Source organism: Anser anser (assembly GCF_964211835.1).
Source record: "Anser anser genome assembly, chromosome: 1".
Classification (NCBI taxonomy): domain Eukaryota; kingdom Metazoa; phylum Chordata; class Aves; order Anseriformes; family Anatidae; genus Anser; species Anser anser.
Window position 1 is genome coordinate 69,494,466 of NC_139720.1, and position 22,769 is coordinate 69,517,234.

The following is a 22,769-nucleotide window of genomic DNA, read 5'->3' on the forward strand; positions in this document are numbered from 1 at the left end:
CCAAGATTTGTATTCATATGTAATCTAGTAGATGTGCTCTTGTTTGAGAGATTGAATGTAGCAAGAATTATTTGAGCTTTTTTAATTAGCTTGCAACACTGAGTGGAAATACTCTCAAAATAGAAACGTGAAGTTGCCTTATAAGCTGTATGTTAAAATAAGGTAATTTTAATAGTTGACCATCTTACAAATGTTATCTTGGGGGTTGTGTATGTGTGTGGGGGGGACCAAATGGAATAACAGATGCACTTCCAGTGTGTATATGTATCTGTATCATCTGCCTGGATGTATGTTAATTTCTCTATGAATGTCGTATATTGAGCTGCAAAATCTGTCAGCCTAAAAATTGGGATGGGGAGGGGAGGAAGACAACACAGAACTGTATCCATTTACAGCTTAAGTTTTAAATAACTGAAATACACTGTAGTTTCCACTTCAAGGTAACTGTTTTCTCATTGCAGAATAAATATAAAATACGTGTCCTCTTTTCTCCTCCCTAGCAATTAAAAGCCTAGTTATAAAAGTGCTGCAGTATTACTGCATTTAGAAATCTTGGCAGATTCTGATTTTTAAAGGTTTGTCTTCTAACATGTGGATAATCTTCCATATTAGAGTTAGAAAATTACAGCCCCTCTGTCTGCAGAGAGGTATTTTAAAAGAGAAAGCCAGGGTTTTGCTGTGTCACTTTGGTGATTTTCGTTTTGTTTTAAGGTCTTGATGGATGAATACATGCAAAAGCATCTTTTTCATCTGTTTGAAGATTCTGGGAGTAGTGAAACTCATCTTGGTAGAAGTTAGATATTGATTTCCATCAGGAAATCATTTCCAGATTGAATTTAGATGGGCTGAATCAGAGCTTTATGTAGCTCCGTGGATATAATGCGTTAGCCTATGCTCAAGATAATGTCTTTAATGCATCAGCTGACAATTTTTATGATACAGTACTGTGATGATATTATATTGCAGATACAGAATTGATATATTTAGTATTTATGATACTTGGCAGATTACTATTAGCATAAAAGTTCGCTTGTAGCTGAGCCTTAATGTAGATGGTTGGCTTCCAACACAGAAGTGAAAGTGATAATAGTGGTAAATGCTTTTTAAATACTTTTAAAATATATTGCTACAAATATACCTATTTATTATGTCGTTATAGTATTCAAAAATATTTTAATGTTTATTTTTAATGAGATTTTTAGGATACCTACTTTGCTCTTTTTTAAGCTGAATGAGTTTTTATTGCCAATTTGTTTGTTTAGTGTAATTTGGGCTTAGCTGAAACAGGCTTTTATAGGCAGTTATGTCAGCTTCTGACTGTCTTCAGAAATGTTTAAAGTGTACTTTTCGATACATGTGAACCCTCTTGAATGTTCTATTAACAAGTGGAAAAGGGTAGAGAAGTTGTACACAAATCAGTTGTTTGTAGATTTATAGGTTAGGAGTTGTATGAGTCATATGACACAAATGGCTGTTTTCTTGTTCGGTTGACTGGGATATAAGAATGTGTGTAAACTTCTAATTTTCAGCTTCTCTTTTACCAAAATAAAACATGCAGCTGTACTTCTAGATGAATCAGGATCACTTGCTCAAATCCTTTCCAGGGGATTTTTTATGATACAGTAGTGTAACGTGCTTAAATCCTTTCTGAGGGTGTAAAGAACATGGAATGAGAGGCCTTTCTTAAATGTAGGTCTACGGATATTTATTACATTGGTTAGTTTTATCACGTAGTTGTTAATATGAAACTCCGGTTTTGTTGGTTGTCTGAATAGCACCATAGCGAGTCTGAGTTACTGCTGTGATACTGGGAGTTTTCCAGTTACTTTTCCTTTCCTATAGGAGTAATAGTCTTGCTCACAAGTTTCCCATCCTCTTGAAGGATTAGGTTTCTGTTTCTGTTTTTTAAAGGGGAGAAGAACACAGTTTAAATATGAGTGAGCGTTTTTAAGTCTTAAAGTACATCTTGACTGAAATGTGTGGCTAACTAATGAGCTAAAAGAGAGGAATATGTTGGTGTATTTTAAAAGTATACATCACCTAGCCAAGTGATGGAAAGACACTTCCAGCTTAGCTTCCGAACTGAGACAGTTTTATAGGTCTTATTTTTTTCTGTGGTGGTTTGTTTTGTTTGTTATTTTTTTGTTGTTTCTGGTTTTTAGTGCCAAAAAATGGGGAGTGGCACTTGAATAAGCTTATTTTGCTATTTGAAACTGCTATTTTATCTAAATAATAGGTTCTCTAAATAAGCATGAACTGTGGACGTTCATTGCAACGTGCTTTTTCCCTTAACTGGCTTTAGAAACAAACTTCAGTCATGAAAAGAGTGAAAGCTATCATACTACCAGAAGTTTTCAACAATTTACAAGTGTGGTGTTTATTTGGAGCAGGGGGGAGAGTTGAGGCAGGGAGAGACAAATTTCTGATTTCATCTGAACAGTGAAATAGTTTAGAGCAATGATCATTAAACAAATTCTTTACCTCAAAATATCTTCTGCCTAATGAGGAGAAGTATGAACAGCGTTCAAGTATAACCACTTGTTCACACTTATTCTTGTTAAAGCTGATGATTTTATTTCTTGATGTTAATGCCTTACTTGATTTTTCTCATACATTGATGTGTAACCTTTCCACTTTATGAAGAAAATGTTTGTTTATATAAAATACATGTAATGGGATCTGACTTTTAACTTAGCTTTAAATCACGAAAAATGATTTTTCAATCAATATTTTTCATGGTTGGAACTGTCTAAATAAAAGAGAAATTAAGTTCTGTCTGAGGTTGATAGCTGACTTTGGCTTGTGCATTTTATGCCCCTTTAAAATGTATAAAGTATGTATATAAAAAAATGTATAAAATGTATAAAGTGTGTTAATTTTTTTAATTTGGATGTTTTTGCCTCAATTATCCCAAATGTCGTAGCTAATTGTTTATAGGAGAAGGTTTGGTGGTGGTCTGGGAAATAAAAGTTTTTTAATTATTTTATATTAAAGATTTGATGCTGTTGGCTCTTAACTTTTGTACAAATAGCATCTTTGTTTTATTCAAGCTAAAAGATAATAAAAACAAAGCCATATTGAGTGGTCTGACAAAAGTTCCTTCCTTGTCAATTTTAATTTTTTCTGATTTTTGAGTTACTAATGTTTTAGAAGTCCTGGAGCCTACAAAGATTTATTTATCAGAAACTCAAGAACAAAGCTGTCAGTCCAATACTCAAACAGCTTCTTAAGTTCCCCATATGTTCTTGAAGAACAAAAATGGAAGTACTCCTCCTTACATGCAATGCTATTAGGACAAAACTTGGGTGAAATTGAAAATGTACTTCAGTACATAGTACTGAAATAAATCTGGCTTTAGTCTCTTTATTTCCTTTCCAGGGCTATTCAGGTATTGGGTGGGGAGGGAACACATTTCCCTCAGGGCCTACCAAGGAGGGAAGGGATATGAAGAGGGGAGACCACACCAAGCTTTTTGCTGACTCTTGCTGGCTTGGCAGAGTGTTTTCAGACTCCTTGCCCTGGGTAGCTAGGGAACATCAGCAAATTGAGTGTTATCACATCCTGCAGTCAACAGACATCTGGAAACTTCCCAGCCAAAGTCAGTAGTACAGCCAAACTTTCTCTACATTCATCCTCTGTTGGAAGAGTTATTCAAGTGGCATTTCGTCTTCATCATCAAGACTTACTCTTATGCCCATTTGTCATGCAAAATAAGAAATAGCTGGTGAATTGTCTTCCCACGCCCCTCACCCCTTCCAGCGTTAAAATTCCTGACCCTTGCTTTATGAGACTCAACCAGGATAGGACACTTAGTAATGCTCATAAATAGTAGTTAAGTCTGAGTGAAGACCTCAACCTTACGGAGCTTCTGTCTTTAAAGTAGGTGTCATTTTGTGATCTGTTGATGCTTACTGAATGGTCAGTTCTAAACACGATATATAAGGATTCTCAAAGGCTGTCTTCATTCTGATTCTTTTTATTTTGATGTGCACTGTTAAGGTGTAACAGTAATGTACATAAAGCTGTAGGCAGTAGCCTGTTTTAGATATTTCATCACTGTGTTGATGAGAGCAGCCATACACAATAAAATGCTGATAAGGAGTTAAAGCTGGTCTGCAATACCTGATCTTCCCTGTGCCCAAATCTTTGTTGGACGCAATGGCAATATGAGTTTAAAACAAGCAAGTGAACAATACTCTTTTCTTTTTGTGATGATATTGTGTGACTTGAAGCCCACAGGCTATATGTATATATATACACCTTTAAAAACACAAAATTTCATAGCAAGTAGAAGGGCTGGATTCCAGTAAAGAATGCTGGGACTTTGATACTGGAGGAAAACCATTTCAAAACAGTTTTATGTCAGAAGGCACATAACACGTAAAACAGAGTGGCTGGAGATCTGGAAAAAAAATACAATAAAAAAATCTGCATGGCATAAATTGCTTTATAGATCTGTAATATCTCTAAGAATGTTTCCACAATCAGCAACCTATAAGGTGAGAGATACTGTAAAACATCATTCTTTACAAATACTTACATATTTTATAGTCTTGAACTGTAGCCTAAAATCTGCTTTTCTGGTATTTTCTGGTAGAATGTCTGTGTAATCTGGAAAGAAAAAAATTGAGGGAAGGAGTTTTCACTTCTGGGCTTCTCATGAAAAATCACTGCCTCACAAATCTCTTCCTTATGTTCATGTTTTCTAGTGGTAAAAGGAGAAATGAGTAATACTCCATATGGTAAATTGCAGTTAATTTATATTCTTGAATATGATACACTAGTCCTTTAAAATTCATTCTAAAGCCAGCTTCAACATACAAAAAAGTAAAATAAGTTCTTAAGTGAATAGAAGATGGTGTTCCCACCAGTATGGAGCGTGGTACTGGCTTTTGTCATTTAAAAATCCCACTGACATTACTTTGACATTGAGTGTGACCTATGCCATCCAAGTGTCGCATTTTCCCTTACATCTTGCTCACCATTGGAACGAAGTGGTTTTTCTTTTTTACGTAAAGTGTTTCTTCATGGAAGGAGGATCTTCACTAGAATGGTTTCCATTGTTGCAGTTACACTGTTAGAAACAGGACAGATGAACTACTCTGACAGTAAAAACATCACTCTTGCTGTCTTGATGCTGAGGATATAGCTGAGCCAATGCAATCATCAGCTGTTGTCAGAAGGACGCTTCCATCTCCCTCGCTGCACCATGTCGGGTGCTGCAGGAAGGTTAGTGCTAGGAACAATTATTCATTTTCAGTGGCATGAGCAGGATCACGGTGTGACTGTGTGAGCACTGGTGCTGGCACAAGAGCAAAGAGTGGAGTGGGCTTGTCATTTTGGAACAGCCATTTTCTCAGTGCAGCTGGTGGAGGATAGCCCTGAGAGCTGTCTTTCAGTGGAAGACATGGACCTGTACAGAGCATATCTGCACAGATGACAGCTGTCTCGGTTGGCCAGGCACACAGACTCCCAATGAACAGCCATGTACCTGCATTATTGTAGCCCTGAGGCTGAGCTTGATAGCCTGTGCTGCTTCTATCCCAGTTACAAGTAGTGGGCTGTATTTTTATGTAATACCAAATACTTCATTGTTAGAGCTGCCCCTGTATTATATTCATTTCAGTGGTCTGTCGCAGGTGTGTCTGTGCACTTCATGTCAGAAAGTTTTAGCTCTTGGGGTTAAGACTCAAGAAGTCATCACTGAGGCTGTTTAGCATTTTATTACTCAGTATGTGGGAGAGCATCCTACCAGAGTTGTCCAAAGATGGCTTGCGTGTGGACTTTGAATGGCATGCCACAATTCCAGAAGCTTGGAGTCTCGCAGCAGCTTGAAGAAACCATCTGTGAAAGAAAACAGCTTCCAGCTTCTAGCTCCCACTGAGGCAGAAACTTAATATATATAAAAAAAGGTGCTGGCAAGGTCATTAGTGGCATTGTGTCTGTTGAGAAGGAAGTATTTGTCCCACAGTTTTTTCTGTTGCTGTAGTTGGCCTATAATTATAAGAGAGAGACATCTCAGTGTGCTATTCTATGAAGAGCTTCATGTTCCTAGGGCAGTAATAGTTATTAATAAAAACTAAATGTTATTTCAGTTGTTGTGTTGTGGGATAAGGATGCAGTTGTGAAGGTCTGGATGTAAAATTAAGACACTGAATTGTAATATTCTTTTGCCATGTATGTTTCTTGCATAGCCATCAAAACTGCTAACATTTCGTTTTGTAAATAAGCTAGAGTCATTCCTTTGTATTTATAAAGGAAATGGGTAATGCAGAACAATCTGTGTCAGTGTTGAAACCGAAGATGTGAAAATACAAGGGGAGAGAGCCAATAAATGCTTTTTTTGTGTGTGTGATTTTCCAAAATTTTAGAGCTAATAGTTTGATTATTTAAGACCAACTGGCATCAAATGGGTTGATAGTCTGCATTTAAGCACTGAGTGGTGGATGCAAACTCTTAATCAGAGGGAGTGCTGAAACTTCATCTGATAAATTGAATAACGATGTAACCTATTACCTGAAAGACCCTCTTTTTATTGTACTTGCTTTGGCCAGTTGAGCTTTTAAAGTACCTGACTAGATGCATTGAAACACAGAAGTAATTCTAAGCAGTAGATCAATTTTTTCATGTAATGCAGACATTTCCTAGAAGAAAATAACTTAAGTAGTTCATTTCTTTTTAGTCATCACAGAACATATTTCATTTCATTTATTTCTTTAAAAAAAAAAAAAAAGCTGAATTGTTTTCATCTACAGAAGAATGTATATTATAGTTACCCTTCATCTATTCCATTTCCTTATCTAAAAATGAATAACGGTGCTGCTGAAGTTTTCATAAACTTAGCACCAAGATGGGAAAAAGCATCTAAAATACCACGGAAAGGAAAACAGTTCTTAATCTTGTGTTCAGGTTGACTTGTGTTTTTTTCCCCCCTGTTTGTAGTAGTCTGGTTCTAAAATAACTGCATTGTATCATAACCATTTCTAACATGAAAAAATCTATATATGGGAGTATCCCTTTTTCTTTCTTAGTATTCTTTTTTAATTAAGTTTGCGTTTTTGAGTTCTTTAAGGGAAGATTTGTGAAAGATGTAAAACATCTAGAATCTTTTAAGAGTCGTGGGAAGATATTGATAACATAATCTTTTTCTGCTTGCGTTCTGAACTAACAGACAGTTACTCAAGTATCTGGGACTCCTGACGCTTGAGCTGATGCATAGAGTAACTGGTCAAGAGAAAGCATACCAAAACTAGATTTGAAGGAAGACTTGATCTTTTGCATTTTGGATGTGAATCTAACTAATCACCTGCTACCTAGCTTTGCAGAGTTTCCATTGGACCATCACCTCTGTGTGCTCCACAGTTTTCCGTTTTGTGTCTGGTAGCAGAGGGAGGATGCTGATCTCCAGCTCCCAGTTGTAATTTCTCTGCCTGTTCCTGGGGCATGTTTCTCAGCCCTGTCCTTGTTGGATAAAACTCTGAACTTCATTGCTTTTTGATGACGTGCATCAAAGCAAAGGAGTTCGTGCTGCAGACTAATATCATTAAATATCATGGAAGATTCAACGCCATAAAGAGCTGTTTTTGCTAATTGCCAATAGGTATTCTTAACACCAACAATTAGGCATTGGGCAGCAGTAAGACAGTTAACTCTGACAATCAAAGTTAAACTTGCTGTAGGAACATAGGTGTTATCCCCGTAGATCAGACTGTAGGTCCATCTGGGTTCGCATTCTGTCCCTGCTAATGAGCTGTGCTGATGTGTAAGAGTAATTAATGCCATGCTGAAGTGTGATATTTAGGAACCCTTCAGTATTTCTGTGTTTAATATTATAATGCCATTTTTTTCTGGAAAGTAGTATTTGCTAAACTGTTGAGGCCAGCCTATTTTTTTAGAAATACTTGAAGGTAGTAAGATGAAGAATAGCAGGGAATTATGGATATAAGACCAGAGAAAAGAGAGGAAATGTGACCTCTCAGCAGCTAGATCCATTCTCGACAGATCAGCTCTGATTAATATTAAGGTTTCCCACAAGCCTGATTGGTGTCCACACCTCTAGACTAAAGTATGTTCCATCTCCTCTAAGATCTTTCATCTGAAAGATGAGCAGGCAAACATATGAACATTACATGTGACCGTTTCAAGAAGACAATGTAGTCTTTTGAGGTATGTGTGTGTGCAGAGAATATCTAAAAATAATTTCTGTTCTTGTGATTTCAAGCAAATGTAAAACTGCTTATTTGTTGCTAACATTTCTGTCATTTGGAGTCTCCTAAAACAACTTGGTCCTGTTCTCCTAAGGCTGAAGACAACAGTAGAGTTGTGTGAGGTTGAGCTGTGCCCTCAGACCTTGCGGATGACAACCAGCACGTTCAGTGTTCCAGTTCATTGCCACAGTTTATACCCTGTGTGTCTATGGACTTGAACTCTCCGTCATAAGCAATGAATATTTTTAATAGGCTTTGTACTCTCTTGTCTGAGATGAATGCAGGCCCACGCACGCTGTAAGCTTTAATTAATTGTCCTCTGAGGTCTGGTGGACATATTTGCATATGCTGTACCAATGGACCACCAAGATTATTCAATTAAATCCTTGCAGTCGCTCTAAGAAGACCTGTAATTAAAGTGTTAATGATGGCTGTTCACTTTTACAATAATTATTTTTATAAAGTCTCAATGTCTGCTTTTACTTCATATGAAATAGGATCTATTGTGAGGGAAAGCCTGAAATACAGGGTGTATCTGAATGCGGTGCCACGATTAAAATGAGTGGATACACCATCATTTCAGCTGCTTTCTTTTTGTCAGATTGTTAAAAGAAATATTTCTAAGCACTTCCCAGATGATAATACATTTACTTTGAAGAAGCTTGCCAGGCCGTTTTCCTTGCTCAATAGACTGGGGAAACGTCTAGTTGTGACCTAATATACTCTAAGAGTTCAATAAGCATGGCTTTCTTCTAAGACTTACTAGGTAGTTAACAGAAATGTGTTGATAATTAATAAAAATGGATGTGGTTGTGGAAGTATGCCCACTTATAAGGCACTGGAAAAATCATCAGGAAATCGTGGAAGTCATGTAGCTGAAAACAATGTTGTTACACTCTGCATAACATGTTGGCTAAAATGGGATTTGATTCACTGACTGCATGATTCACCTAATGTTTAAAATAAATATATCATTAATAGTAGCAGATGGGATAAGGGGAAGATATTCATATAAATTTGTCCAAAGGAGAAAACTCTCGAGAGAAATAAGGAGTTTTAACTATTTCTGTTAACATCTAGCAAACTGATTGCTGATGTGCTTAGCTTGATTTGTGAGGCAAGGCAGTGCAATTTCACTGAGTCTCTTTAAAGTCTGCCATTGATCTTGAGGTACTAATTTACTGAAATAAAAACATATATATGTATATATTGCATTTATAACTCAATAAAATTAAGCAGCTTTGCTTCTTTGTAGTTCTACAGCAAGAGTTTAACGGAACAATTGAGTGGTGCTGTAAATGCTACAATTATACTTCAAAAAGTGTTTTGCAAAGGATGTCATTGCTGTAAGTAGTTTGAGACTAAACAAGATTTGGAGTTATGTGATACAAGCTTAAAAAAAAGTACTGAGCAAGTTGTGTCTTTTAACAAACAAGCAAGCAGTCTTGAGTGAAGATAATGAGCAGCTGATATCTAAGGTAACCAGAAATGGAAACAAGGTGAAATATGAGCTCTGAGAGAATGAGAGTTTAAAAAGGGGGGTTATTTCAGTAATCTGTATGTTTCTATCCAAGAGTGGTAAGTAGGGAGGGGAAAAAGACATGACAGTGAAAGCATGGAATAGTTGCACAACAAGAGTGGAAAGTTGGGGAGGGAAATGCATGCACAGTTAAGAAATCATTTTGTGGTGTTCTAATTAAAAAAAAGGGGGGGGGAGTTGAGGGAGAGAGAGAGAAGGCTGGTTTATATGCTAAATGTTGAAAATAGCAATCGAGCAGCAGATCATGAAATTTAAATTCATAACGTACTCTGTGCTTAAGGAAAACAGCCCCGCAATATGGTGGAAATAAGTATGAAAAGAAATTCTGTACATAATGTATGTTGGGGGGGATTATCATTAGTTCAGAGAACTGTAAATAGAGCAGGGTTACAGCAATTTAGTAAATACCTAGATTTTGTGAAAAGAAATTGCTTATTGTCCTGGAATATTTGTTCTATATCAGAGTGCTCCAAAGTATATGTAGGATTTACTGTTCCTGTTAATAGATCTGTTTTTCTTGTTACTACATCCACAACTATTTATCAGTGAAGCAGAAGAGTTTTCTTTATTTTTTCTGTCTCTCTGAGCTCTATTGAGCTCCTTTTTGAACCACAAGTGGGGAGGAGTCTGGACTGAATCACAGGATAGTCATGGTTGTCAGTGCTTGAGAGGTGAAGAGAAGTGACGGTCTCTTCAAGCTAAATGGAAATTAAAACATTGCACAATGGCTTTGACCTTATTTAGTGTACATTAATTGGAGACATTTTGTTCTTGAAACCATGTGAGCTTGCAGAGTATTCTTGGTTGAAAATACTTTTGACAATGAGATTATTGTTGGCATAGGACAGATATGAATGTTAGTATGTGTGTATGTGTGTACACACGTGTATATAAAACGGCTTAATTTGTTTGCGTTCATTTTCCTTGTTATATTTTTTTCAAAGCATAATTATTGAAAAACATGTAAAATTAGTTTAAGGAACTATTAGAGTAGGCTTCTATTGCAAAATAGCCCTAGAATTTATAATGAAGTAAAATGGAAGCATAAATCAATATTGATTTTTAAGTTCATACTTCTCTCTCTAATATTTTCTCAATAGTGCATTTCACTTGTGCTTCCAACACTGTAATAAACCATGAAGGCACAGGCTTGCAGAACTAAGCTCAATAATGTGTTAGAGATGATTCTCTGTCTAGTAAGCTTTGATAAAAACATTTAAAGTTGTTACACAGCTATCAAATAGCTAAACATTTGCTAAAAAACTTTTACTGAAAGCTATGCTTCAGTTTGTGGAGGGTGGCTAAGAAAGCCTGGCTTCTGTCTTAATTTCCAAATTATAGTGTCTGGTGTGATTAATTGCTCCAGGTTGAGGTATGGTTGTGATCATGCAGTTACAAGAGACAAATGCACATAGACTACGTAAGTTCAAGTCGGGGTTATTTCTGGTTCTGAAAACCCTTAACATATAAGTAAATACCAATTAATATTTTCTAGTTAACTCTTCTTAATGAAACTCAGTGGCTTCATGTAGTCTGCTAATATGACTGATCTAGCTGTAGCAGCAAAGAGAGCTAGCTCATTGTGTCAGGACAGCTGTTGTCTGTCAGTTCTTGTCCTCTCCAAAACTTAGCTTTTATTTCTTCTGTCCTCACTGCCTCTTTGGGAGAGGCTGCAATTTTGCTGGGTGGGAGAGGTGGGGTTTTGGGCAGCATTAGCTGGTTGGACATCTGCTGTCAGTCTTCAACAGGGAGAGGCAGTAGCAGCTGGATTGGAGCATCCAGTGTTACTTGTGGTCCACAAGCCACCTGCTGAACCATGCTACTTCAAATCTTATTTTTCTTTAGAAAATACATTGTAGGCTTTTAATACAAAAGGGTTATGTTACGCTAGTGTCTGGAAGCTTTCCATGTAGTTAACCATTAAGGAGCACTAAGATTTCCAATATCTAATCTGACATTTACGGATAGTTGTGCCTTGTAAACACCTACCTTCCTGTTTTCTCAAACAATCTCAGGCAGCAAACAGTGTTGTAGCCATTTTTACTGCAGAATAATACAGAACTGACAATTCTGTTCAACTGCAGTGCTATTATCAAACTAAGTTATACGCTGTACACAGGGCTTAAAATGTATGTAGCAAAATCTTACGTACGTTGGTGGCACATGGCAAGTACACTTTTGTGGCCTTTACTGAATCTTAGTATCTTACAAGTTCCCAAATGTTCTGTATAAAGTGAATGGGACATTCCTCCAAAGTTTTGGGAAAACAATGTTAATTATATCTGCTTGGGTGAGAAGGCTTTGTTTTTACATAATTATTTTCATTAAAATATAAATCTGGTTTTAGAAGGGTCCCATTGTAGGAAAGGGTTATGCTTTCAGGGCAATAGTGTTTTTTTTGGGGGGGGAAATAAATATTAATATTTTATATATATATTTATTTATTTTGAGAAGTAAATATCAATAATGATTGAAATGCTGGAGTACAATCAGCTGTATAGAGATGTCCAGGTGCTCTTTCACTACAGCAGCAGCAATGATACCCAAACTCCCATGACTGTGACAGCCTTCCTTTGAACTGAAAGAATATGGAGAACAGACTTTTTGTCTGAAAAACCTTATAGCAGATCAAGAAATTGGTGGCAGCAGCAACTATAGATTAGTTGTTGCATTGTCTGCCAAGAAAAATTAAGAGTTTTGTGAGCACCTTCTCAAGTATGTGCACACCCAAAGGATCCTAAATGCTTTGCTTATAGCAGCGTATGTGATGTTATACAGGTCTGTCAGCACTTTGTGTGCTTTGAAACTTACTGTCTCTTTATACCTTCTTTTGTACAGACTCCCTGATGTTAAATTACTGTACTCGTATGTCTTTGAGTGAAGCCAAGCAATGTGGTTTCCACAGTTGTTGTTTAAAAAGTTTAATTGAAAAAAGACTCATAATTGGAGAGTATGACAATACTGACAAAAAAAAATGCTTGCATATGCTATTTACTGTACAATGTGGCATTACAGATTTAGTAAAGTAGAAGACTTTGTGCAACCACAGACCACATCCTTTCTAACAGTTGTGTAGGGACTGCATTTACTTAAATTTTTTCCAAATTCAGACAACTTTTTATTAGATAACTGTAAGTTACTGCATTTATTTCAGCTATTAATGAGACATTCTTATGTCTGGTATATCAGTCTTCTGAAATGTATTCTTCAGCATTGTCAAAAGGAGCAGTCTTTCTAAATGACAGATGGAGTTTTGTTGAAAGCTGTGTCTTGGTTTATGATTTTGTTTGTATTCTTTCAGTGAAGCAGAACTCAGCCTTTGCTTTGATGGTCACAATGAGAATGAGCAAATGAGAAGGCCTTAGCATTTAGGGCCATATAAATAAAGTATATAAAGAAAGGGCATGAGAGAAGCTTTGAAGTGGCATCTAGCTTTAATTTCAGTGGGAGAAAACCAGATGCGTCTCTAGGAGTTCTGGTCCAGTTCTGTATTTTTGAGAGTACAGGGAACTCAAGCAAATCAGACAGTGGAGAGACCCCAAACCGAATATCCCCACCCTTGTACTCAGATCTTTCTCACCACTTTCACTTTGGAGTGAACTGCCCTGTTCCAGAGAAAGATAGTGTGACCCTTCAATTTTGTGTGCATCCTCCTCTACCAACTGGATTAGACATCTTTTTTTTTTTTTTTCCAATTTCTAGTGCTATAATCTGAATTGATTTCCTATCCAAAAAATCCTGGTACTAATAAATATAGCAATTTCAAAATGATAAAACTGGACAGAATTTTCAATTTGATGATTTCACAGTGCTTCTGGTTAGAAGAAAACATTGGTACACAGCATTTTGGGGTCAGCAATCCTGTAAAACACAAGGTAAAACTAAAACAGCAAGTGCCGCTCCTGGAGTTGTGCATTATGTTGCTACTCACAAATAGAATAATATATTTGAATAATCTATTTGAGGGCTTTTTTTAGTAGTCCTTATATCACATTTGGCCATCAAAAAGATTGCTGTTTACTGTACTTGTATGGAGTAGATTAAAACCATGATTTTTTTAAACATGTCTAGCATTGGTGAAAATAAGTAAAATAATACTGTCTTTTAAAGAGACAGAGACTCTCAAGGAATGGAAAGGAGAAAAAAAGAGTGGATGAGAAGGCAAATAACGTGAGTCAAATTCAAGGTTGTAGTCAACTTCTAACTTGAACAAGATAAATTCTTTTTCTCTGAGGGCTTGTCCGTGTGCCAGAGCTGAGCTACCTGCTAAATGATGCCAAAGCCTGCAGTGTTCAGAGGAATGGATCAGGAAGAAGTTTAGAAATTCAGAGAAAATAGGTCAAATAGTCCTGTTCAGTTGTCTTGCACTGAGATAGCTAAAAATGTAACTTATCCCTGAGCAAGCTATTTTAGCGTGGCTTTTTTTTCTGTTGTTTGGTTTGGTTTAAATCCTTTTACAGCAGGCGACTGTCCAGGCCCAGCATGGGAATCAAGAACCGAGAACTAACTTGATACATGCAAGAACTATGACTTATCCTGCTTCTCTCTCCTGTCATTTTAGTCAGCTGTGTCCATTTCTGGAGCCCAACACATCCCAGTGGAAAATGTTAATGAGTAATAGTTTGTGCCACATACTGAATCTTGAGAGTATCCTCACAAATACTAACGAAATACATGGGGAATTTCTTTCCACCTTTGCTCTAGTGTGTAGCAAGCCATTAATACAACCTCGCTATGGATGCAAAAATACCAAAGGCCAGTTTACATCCTTTAGTATATGCACAGCAGTGTATGCATATAGTTACCCTGTGCTATCAAAATATTGTTACCAAAAATTGATCGGAGACTTCTGTGGAATCTTCTTCCTTGGAGATCTTCAAAAGCTGCCTCGATGTGGTCCTGGGCAACTTGCTTTTGGTGTTCCTGCTTGAGCGGATGGCCTCCAGAGACCCCTTCCAACCTCAACCATACTGTGATCCCGAGAGAGAAAGAAGAAAATTGTGTTATTTCTATATGTCTTGGAGGCTTTATCTCTGCATAACCGGAAAGTTAGCATGCTGGCTTCTAGCTGCCTTTATCAAAGTAAATAAGACTTTACCATGTAATAAAAGTACAGACACAAAAATACACAGAGTTGAAACTCTGAATTGCAGACTGGAGTTTGTATAAAATTGAAAATTGTGTTCTCAGTAAAAGAACATATTTTTGCTTTATTTTCCCCTAAGATTTATTGATGAGACATAAAGCTTGTGTGTAGACCCAGAGTGACATTTCTTAGATAACTGAACAACTGTCTAAGTTGGATGTGACTGTTGAGTGGTAGCTTTTAATGAAACTTTCTGTAAGATGTGGTTTAAAACAAATGCCTTTACCTACTGTTACGTAGGAGAGTTATGACAATAATTATCAAGATACTCTATATCTTACACAAGTATTTTGAGGAGTCTTGTCAAAATACCAGCTGAGTGCCAAAAATGCATTATTTCAGATGAGTAATGAACAGGTTTTCAAATTGAATTATTTGAAGTCTATTCATCCAGTTTTATAGTATTTATAGTAGTCACACTTCTGTACAAGCTGATTTTCCAGCATTTGCTCATGAGATTTCATCTCCTTCTAAGCTGAAGAGAAAGAAAAGATTGTTCTTCCATTTTCTCCCCTGTTTAGAGAGAAGTGACTGTGAAGATTTCTAAAATGCTAGAAAGAATTTCATATCCCACAGGAGAGCATTTCATGTCTATGGTTTTTCTTGCCTTTTGTATATAATGTCAGCTACACTTTGATACATCTCAATGTCAAATTGAGTAGTAAGGAAAGCTGTGCTTTGTCCAAAAACATTTTGATACTTTTGGAGTACTGACTCGCTATATGATTTGAGACTGAAACAAAATATTCTTAAACAGATTTGTCCTTGCACCTGCTCTTCTCTCTACTCTTTTCCTCCCCTTTTCCGTTTTCCCTTCTGGTTTTGTATGACTGTTCCTCTAGGATCTTTGAATATTGCCTGTTCCTGTGTCAGTGTGGGCCAGGTGCACTCACACAGTTCCTGGGATGTGCCACTGCTGTAGCAGTCTGATTATTGCTGGTCCTTGACCAGAAGTCCTGATCCATTTTTTTGAACATTTCTGGATGTCAGCTGATAGCCGGGTGTCAAGGTTTAACGTGAACAGCATCATTTTGTCAAAACCTATGGAGTGCTAGCTCATCTCCATTTTATTTTCTGTTTGGTAGGAGAGTTTCTGAAATGTTTGAGTGAATAAAAAAAAAAAAGGTTTTTTGAAGTGAAGTAGAGGGATAATTAGACAAAGAAACAAACACAGGGTGCTTCTTCAGGAATATTTAATTTTAGTTTTCTTCTGGACCATTTTCACTTGAAAGGTGTTTGTGGGATCATGGCTGTTTGGAATGGTACAAACATTCTCCCAGTGGTCTGTCTCCAGTCCCCTCATTGGGATGGATGAGCTTCTCCAACAGAAGCTTCTTTAGAAGCTGAACTTAGAATTCTGCTGAATTTAGTGAGAAGATAAAGATTAATTACTGGAGTTTATCTCATTAGCTAAGCTCCATAACATGTCTATCCATTTAGGTGTCTGTAAACTGCAGTAAGGGGAGGCAGAGTGTGCAAAGAGCTGGGTTATAATTCTAATCTTAGACTTTAAGTTTATGCAGATTCGTCCAACTATCCGTTGTTCGTGGAAGTAGAGTGGATATTTTATTAGGCTTTTATATGGAGGTAACTTGTAATTAAGTTATGCTTAAAAATTGCAAAATGATTATGATTCAAAGGGATTTTCAAGAACCTGGGGAACATTAAGATAGTCTTGTAAAGTCTAGGTTGTTTTATGAAGTGAGAACAGTAGAGAGCAGAACATTTTCAAGATGAGTTGTGCTTCCTCGTTTTGAAAGCTGAAAAGGTTAGGCAAACAGTCAATAAAAGAGGTATCTGCTAAGGACAGCGTGGCATTCAGGACTCCTGGTGTTTTGCACCTCTTCTGCCACCTTACAGCTGAAGCACATTTTTTTCCTCCAGGTTTGTTCTCTGTCCAGGAGTATTTTTAGGGCTGAACTTGTGATAAAAGAAGCCATAGTGTTATATAAGATCTTACAACGAATAAAAAAAAATATCGTATTCTTTGCAAAAGTAAATATTTTAAATGGAATTATTGTTTCTTCATCATTTACGGTGCTGTTTTCAGTTACTGTTGTTTTGCTTTGTGCGTTATATAATTTGGATGACATTTATGCTTTTAACACTTTAAATAATATATGAGGTGAGTTCATTGTGACACCTGCGATACATCCACCTGCATTCTGTGCTCATTGCCCGCCCTTAGTCTGAATTCAGCCTGTGTGCTTTTAAATCAGTGAGCCAAGTTTAAATTTCATCAGTGCCCCTTTCCAGCTCTCTTCATGACAGGGGGAGAAGTTTACAGCGGGAGAGTGTTGCAGTCCGTCAACCCCCTTGCTCCTCATAGTGTCACAGGCCTGCTGCTCTGCCAGTTGGCAGCTCCGCACTTGCAGGTGTGCTCGCACATGGCATGACTGGGGCTGTGAGACCTTGCAGCATGCAGGGATGCCACAGGTACAGAAGCCCTGGTCTGCAGCAGGAATGAGCTGGTTGGCACGTCCTGGGGGCAGTAAATGCAACTCATCTTGACCCCATCCCTCCTGTCCCTTCCTGGGCTGGACGGCTCTAGTCGAAACGTTTCCTTCTCGAGTGGCAGTAACTGATAGCTGTTGAAGTTTGGCAATTTCTTTTAAGTTCTGGAAGCTGCTGTGATACAGCAACAGCTGCGGTTCAGGGGAACAAGATTGTGTGAAATGAGCGGTGCGTGTTGGTGAGGGCGAAGCCTTAGGCTGGCAGGCTGCCTGTCACCTGAAGGTACTCCCGAGGGAGGCGCAGGGGAGCAGTGCGCTGAGCTTGTCATCGGCCAAAACAGACCTGTGCCTGTGGCACCTCACTCTGTTCCAGTCACTGGATAGGGATGGTATCTGCTTTATCTGAAGATTTTAACTGAGAAACTTTGTGTTCTAGGCTAGAAGACAATTGCCTTCGGTGTATTGTTGTTTTATCCTTACAGAACAGTTATGTCTTAAGTTTGCCTACTCCTTGCATAGCTGAAGTCTTATTTAAAAGTATATACATATTTCGCTGAAGTAAATTATTAGTGATCATATACGAACTAGTCATACTCTTACAGTACTATTTTTTAAATTCAAAACCAATACCAACCTAACACAAATGTCTTCTATTTCCAGAATATTCATGAAGATTTTTTGAGTCATTCTAAGATCCTTTTATCGTCCTTTTTTTGTTTATATGTATGTGTGTGTGTTATGTCATAACGAAACATTCATAATGATTTTCACTGGTTTGATATACTTGATGTACTGGGTTTATATACTTAAGCTGAAAAATTGAAAAATAATTTTGCCTATGAAGTGCCTATGAATTGTTCCTTATCTCTCCTCCACAGTCATAATGAACGAAAAGTAACCTGTAAGCATCCAGTAACAGGGCAGCCTTCACAGGACAACTGTATTTTTGTTGTGAATGAACAGTAAGTGGCTAACAAATTTTAATCCATATATTTTATAGTATTGAGCTAAGCTTCAGTGATCGCTAATTGTGACATTTAATTTATTTTTTCCATGTTAGATTAGCATGTATAAAGTTTTATTTGTTTAAATTGTTTGAAAGTAATATTAAATGCTTAATATTATTTTATCTTAAAAGATAAAAGCCATAACCTAAATTGGGTATATATGGTATAAATGCACTTTGTTTAACTGTGTGGATTTCTATTTGTCACTTCGGTTATTCTACAGTGTTAGCAAACAATATATATACTATGTAATAATCCAACAAACTTCCAAGAAGGAATTCATTTTTAATCCTATAGCAACAATCAAGTGTAATTTACCTTGTTTTATCTGATGGTTTTTCCTTTATTGGTTATTTTCTTGACCAGCTGAGACAGTTTCTGAACCATTGAGTAATAACTTGGCTTTGCTGTCTTCACATTAATTTTGTAGCATACACAACGAAATGTAAAGGTGAGAAGTTAAGACCTGACTTCAAGATACTATATGTGGCTGGATATTGGGTGTCCAATTCATCATCATTGCTGTGACACCTGTTGTATCGTAGCTAGAATGGAAACTGCCATAACTGCAGTATGTGAAATTGCACAAATACGCATATTCTCACAGAAGTGGGGTAAAGCCATTTGGAGCCTTTGGAGAGCATTTCTTCCTGTTTCTGTCTCATGTTTTTCCCTCCCACCAACACTGTAAACTAATAGAGAAATCCTATTTTAAAACAACATCTTGAAATTAATCTATGACAGATTTAAGTTTAAAACACAGTGCAGGTAACTTTACAATGAAGTATGAACTGCTTTCAAATTGAAAAAGTAGGACACAGCCCGTATTAGGCTACATCTAGGAGTGCTTTTTAATAGCAGTCTGCATACACAGCATGTTCTAGTGCTATTACATACTCTATTTTCAGGACTGCTGCAGCGATGACGTCTGAAGAAAAGAAGGAGCGACCAGTAAGCATGTTAGGTGAAGCAACTAACTATAATCTGACATCAGATTATGCTGCTCATCCAATGAGCCCTGTGGGCAGAGTAAGTATGTCCAAATTAAGTTAAAATTATTTAGTTATTTCACCAGATACTAGACAGTGCTTTGTTTCTCTTTTAAAATGGAATACTAATAAAGTGTATTTGTTATCTTTTTCAGGACATTCAGTTCTTTAGATGTTTTACTTGGAAACGGAAGTGTTTGAAATTATCACTGAAGCTGTAATTTTTATCAGATATCTCAGGTCTTATGACTTGCGCATACTTAAATTATTGACAGAATCTAAGCTTTACTTAAGTGTGAATGAGCAAAATCTTGAGTCACTGCTCAGACACCTGGGTGCAAGCATTGTTAGGGATACACAATTGGCTAGATTTCTTTTGGTAAGGTAACTATCTGTAAGACGTGGTTACAAGAGAGAGAGGTGTAAAGTAACTCTGTGGTAAACCAAAGGGCAGATACTATGATTTGCTGACATTGAACCAGAAATACTGGTTTCCTAAGAAAATTCTTAGGGAAAATCCTGGAGATTCCAAGACTACCTTAAGTTGTATCCCACTTTCTTCATTTACCAAGCTTCTCAGAAAGCTAAGATGAATGCCCAGATGTTTATCCAGGTGATGGATTCAATTATATCTACTTTAAGTTTTTTCAATAAAGTTGGCAAAGCTATTGTTTGCACTTTTTCAATTTTGGACAGCTTTCATAAAAGGAAAGTGCACTTGCTACAAAATTAATTTCCTTCATTAAATTTGTTAGAATACCAAGATGAACGCTGTGATCAGTGCTGACAGATGCAAGCCCCCTAATATCTTCTACCAAGCAGTTATCATTTAAACAAGTGGGAAAAAAAGCACATTTTTGCTACCCATTGAAAACCGTAGCCCTGAGAAGTGTTTTTTGGCAGATTAATCCAGCCTGCAAGAGAAAATAAATTTTGGATTGTCTTTTAATTGAGCAGATTCCTTAATTTCAAAGAACTGATATAATTTGTTTTCGATGTAGTAGGAAAGAAATATCGTAAGATTTCTCAAAGTGCTTTTTAGAAACACCTTTTTTGTAGTTTTAAATATAAATTAAGGATTCTGCCTGTCTAATGAGACATAAGAAAAATGTTATTTAATGAGAAAAGGTGTCTAGCTTTCAAATGTGTCTTCATATTTCAGTGTTGCTGGGGGAAGAAAAAGGAGGAACAAATAAATTATAAACAGTAATAAAATCCATAATCTCAATTTTTGTATGTTTCCATTTGTGCAGGACAGCCAGGTTATGAAGCAGTAAGAGTTGTAATAGCGGTGCAGATTGTAGTAATAGTTACACAGAAAATTAGCTACAGTAGTGCTGTCTAGGAAGCGCTTTTGGTTTAAATGTAGGAAATTAATTCCAATCTAGGGAGCACACATTCTACAAACATTTTCACACTCTCCCTTCAAAGGAGTAGTTCAGAGTAGTCTGTTTGTTTCACAGTGTTCGAGAAGGAAGTTGAGATTGTTACAGGCCAATTTTAATTTCTTTACGGTTTTTGATTAGTGACACTTCAGCTTCTTGTGGAAACTTCTGTCTTCTGAAGAAGGACTTCTTGTGTTACTCTTCATTCCTCTTGTCTATTTATTCTAGTTTTTACATTAATTGTTAATGTTATAAGTGCATTTGACAGTATATGCAATTACCGTACATCGGTTTTCAAAGGTAAACTTGTCTGAATTACTGCAACTCCGTTTTTAATTTTTTGTTTTCAGGAGGTGAATGATTGCTAAGTGGAACCACGACTAATATTAGTCAGCCTTTTCTGGTGGCTCTTTAAGGCTAATGGTTTAAGTTGCTTTTAAAGATAACTACATAGAAGTTGCCCACTGGTTGTACTTGGATGCAACAAATAATTTTCATCTACGTTTTTATTGTTCGTGTCTCCCAACTGGGATATTCTTATCTGTCTTAACAACATTTGAATATAGTGTGTAGAGGCTCTCTGTATTACAGTGCAATAGGAGGAATAAAATATTGGTGAGGAAAGTAGGTTACAGAGTAGGAAAATGACAACACCTTTTTTTTTTTTATGTATTCCTGTTTGCAGAGAGAACTAATCAATGTGCTTTAATGTTGGAAGATAATGAGGAATGGAGGTAAAGTTTATGGTAGAACTTAAGTTGAAGACAGTTGAGGGGTGTAGAAATAAGTTCTCCCTTTCAGGAATGTTAATTGATCCGGAATAGACATGGCACTTGAAGAACTTTTTGTTTTGTGGCAGAAAGACTCATTTGAGTCTGATACTGTCGTTCAAAGGTTTGTATGAGGTGGGACAAAAATCACTCTCTCCCAGACGGAAGTCTTACTGCTGCTCCTTCTTCCCTACTGTATAAAGTATGGTGACCAATTAATACACCATAGTCCTAGGCAGAGTACTCTTTTTTTTTTTAAGTATTGTTTCTCTTGTATTGGCTTGGAGTGTATTTCTAAATTTAAAACCCCTAACATAGACCTCTGAGGAAGATCTCCATAGGCTTATGGCTGCTACAGATATATACATTTCTACCTTTCTTTTTAAAATGAAGAAGTCTTCCTCTTTTTTATTGGTGTTAAAAGTGCTACCTAGACCAATATGATTACATATCCTGAAATGAATTTGGGGGATCATTTTTTTGATGTGTAGATAAAGTAAGGCATGATTGCAGTTCCCCTTCACAGTTCATCTCCCCTGCTCTTTCATCGCTGCCCTGATTATCACCAGAACAGTGCTAACAGTTTTCTCACAGTAAGTGGAATGAAGTCTACATTACAGGAGATATGTCAAATTGTTTATAAATATGCGCATCAGTTTGTTGGTAGATATTTCACAGAGTACTCAAGCCAGTCCAGCCTTAAATGGCTAGTTTAGGCATAGCCACGCACGTCTTATCAGGATTCAGGTTAGCCAGAAATTTCAGAGTAATAACCATGAGATATATCTACATTAGCAAATAGCACAGTAAACAGGAGCTATACATGTGGGGTACTATTGGTGCTCAGGACCAAACATCTGTACTATATTTTCATGTCTTATCTTCAAGTTAGTCCAAAAGTGTTCCTTGTGCATTTTACATTTTAGTCTTACCCAAAATAAATCCAGTTTTCTCTACTGTGCAAACCGAAGCACAGCTAGAGGGAACGATTGGGAGATTTTTTTTCAAGAGCAACCTCCTAATCCAAGATAAAATGCTGAGGCAGAAACCCACTCAGTTCATGGAAAACTGCAATATTGGAAGGCACCGAAATTGCCTACAAAATCCAGAAGGCAGTATCATCTTGGTTTGTGGTTTGGAAGAAAATTTGAGCCTTAAAGAGTAGAAACATATTTTTGAACAGAAGTTGAAAGTTCAAAAAATTTAGATTCCTGCTGTTTCGAGTTTACGTACAGAAGATTCTCAAGCCCTGTTTTTTCAAATATTGAAGCA

At 36.8% G+C, this 22,769-nt stretch overlaps 1 protein-coding gene across 14 annotated transcripts in view; it reads left to right on the forward strand.

Annotated features, from left to right (window-relative positions):
- Nucleotides 1-22,769, forward strand: part of PLEKHA5 (pleckstrin homology domain containing A5) — a 169,774-nt gene that overhangs the window by 80,634 nt on the left and 66,371 nt on the right. For all 14 annotated transcript variants that reach the window (XM_083820768.1, XM_083820764.1, XM_083820773.1 and 11 more), the window contains 2 exons: nucleotides 18,225-18,308; nucleotides 19,262-19,382. In XM_083820768.1, the coding sequence (XP_083676894.1) occupies nucleotides 18,225-18,308; nucleotides 19,262-19,382 (205 nt within the window). The remainder of the gene's footprint in view (nucleotides 1-18,224; nucleotides 18,309-19,261; nucleotides 19,383-22,769) is intronic.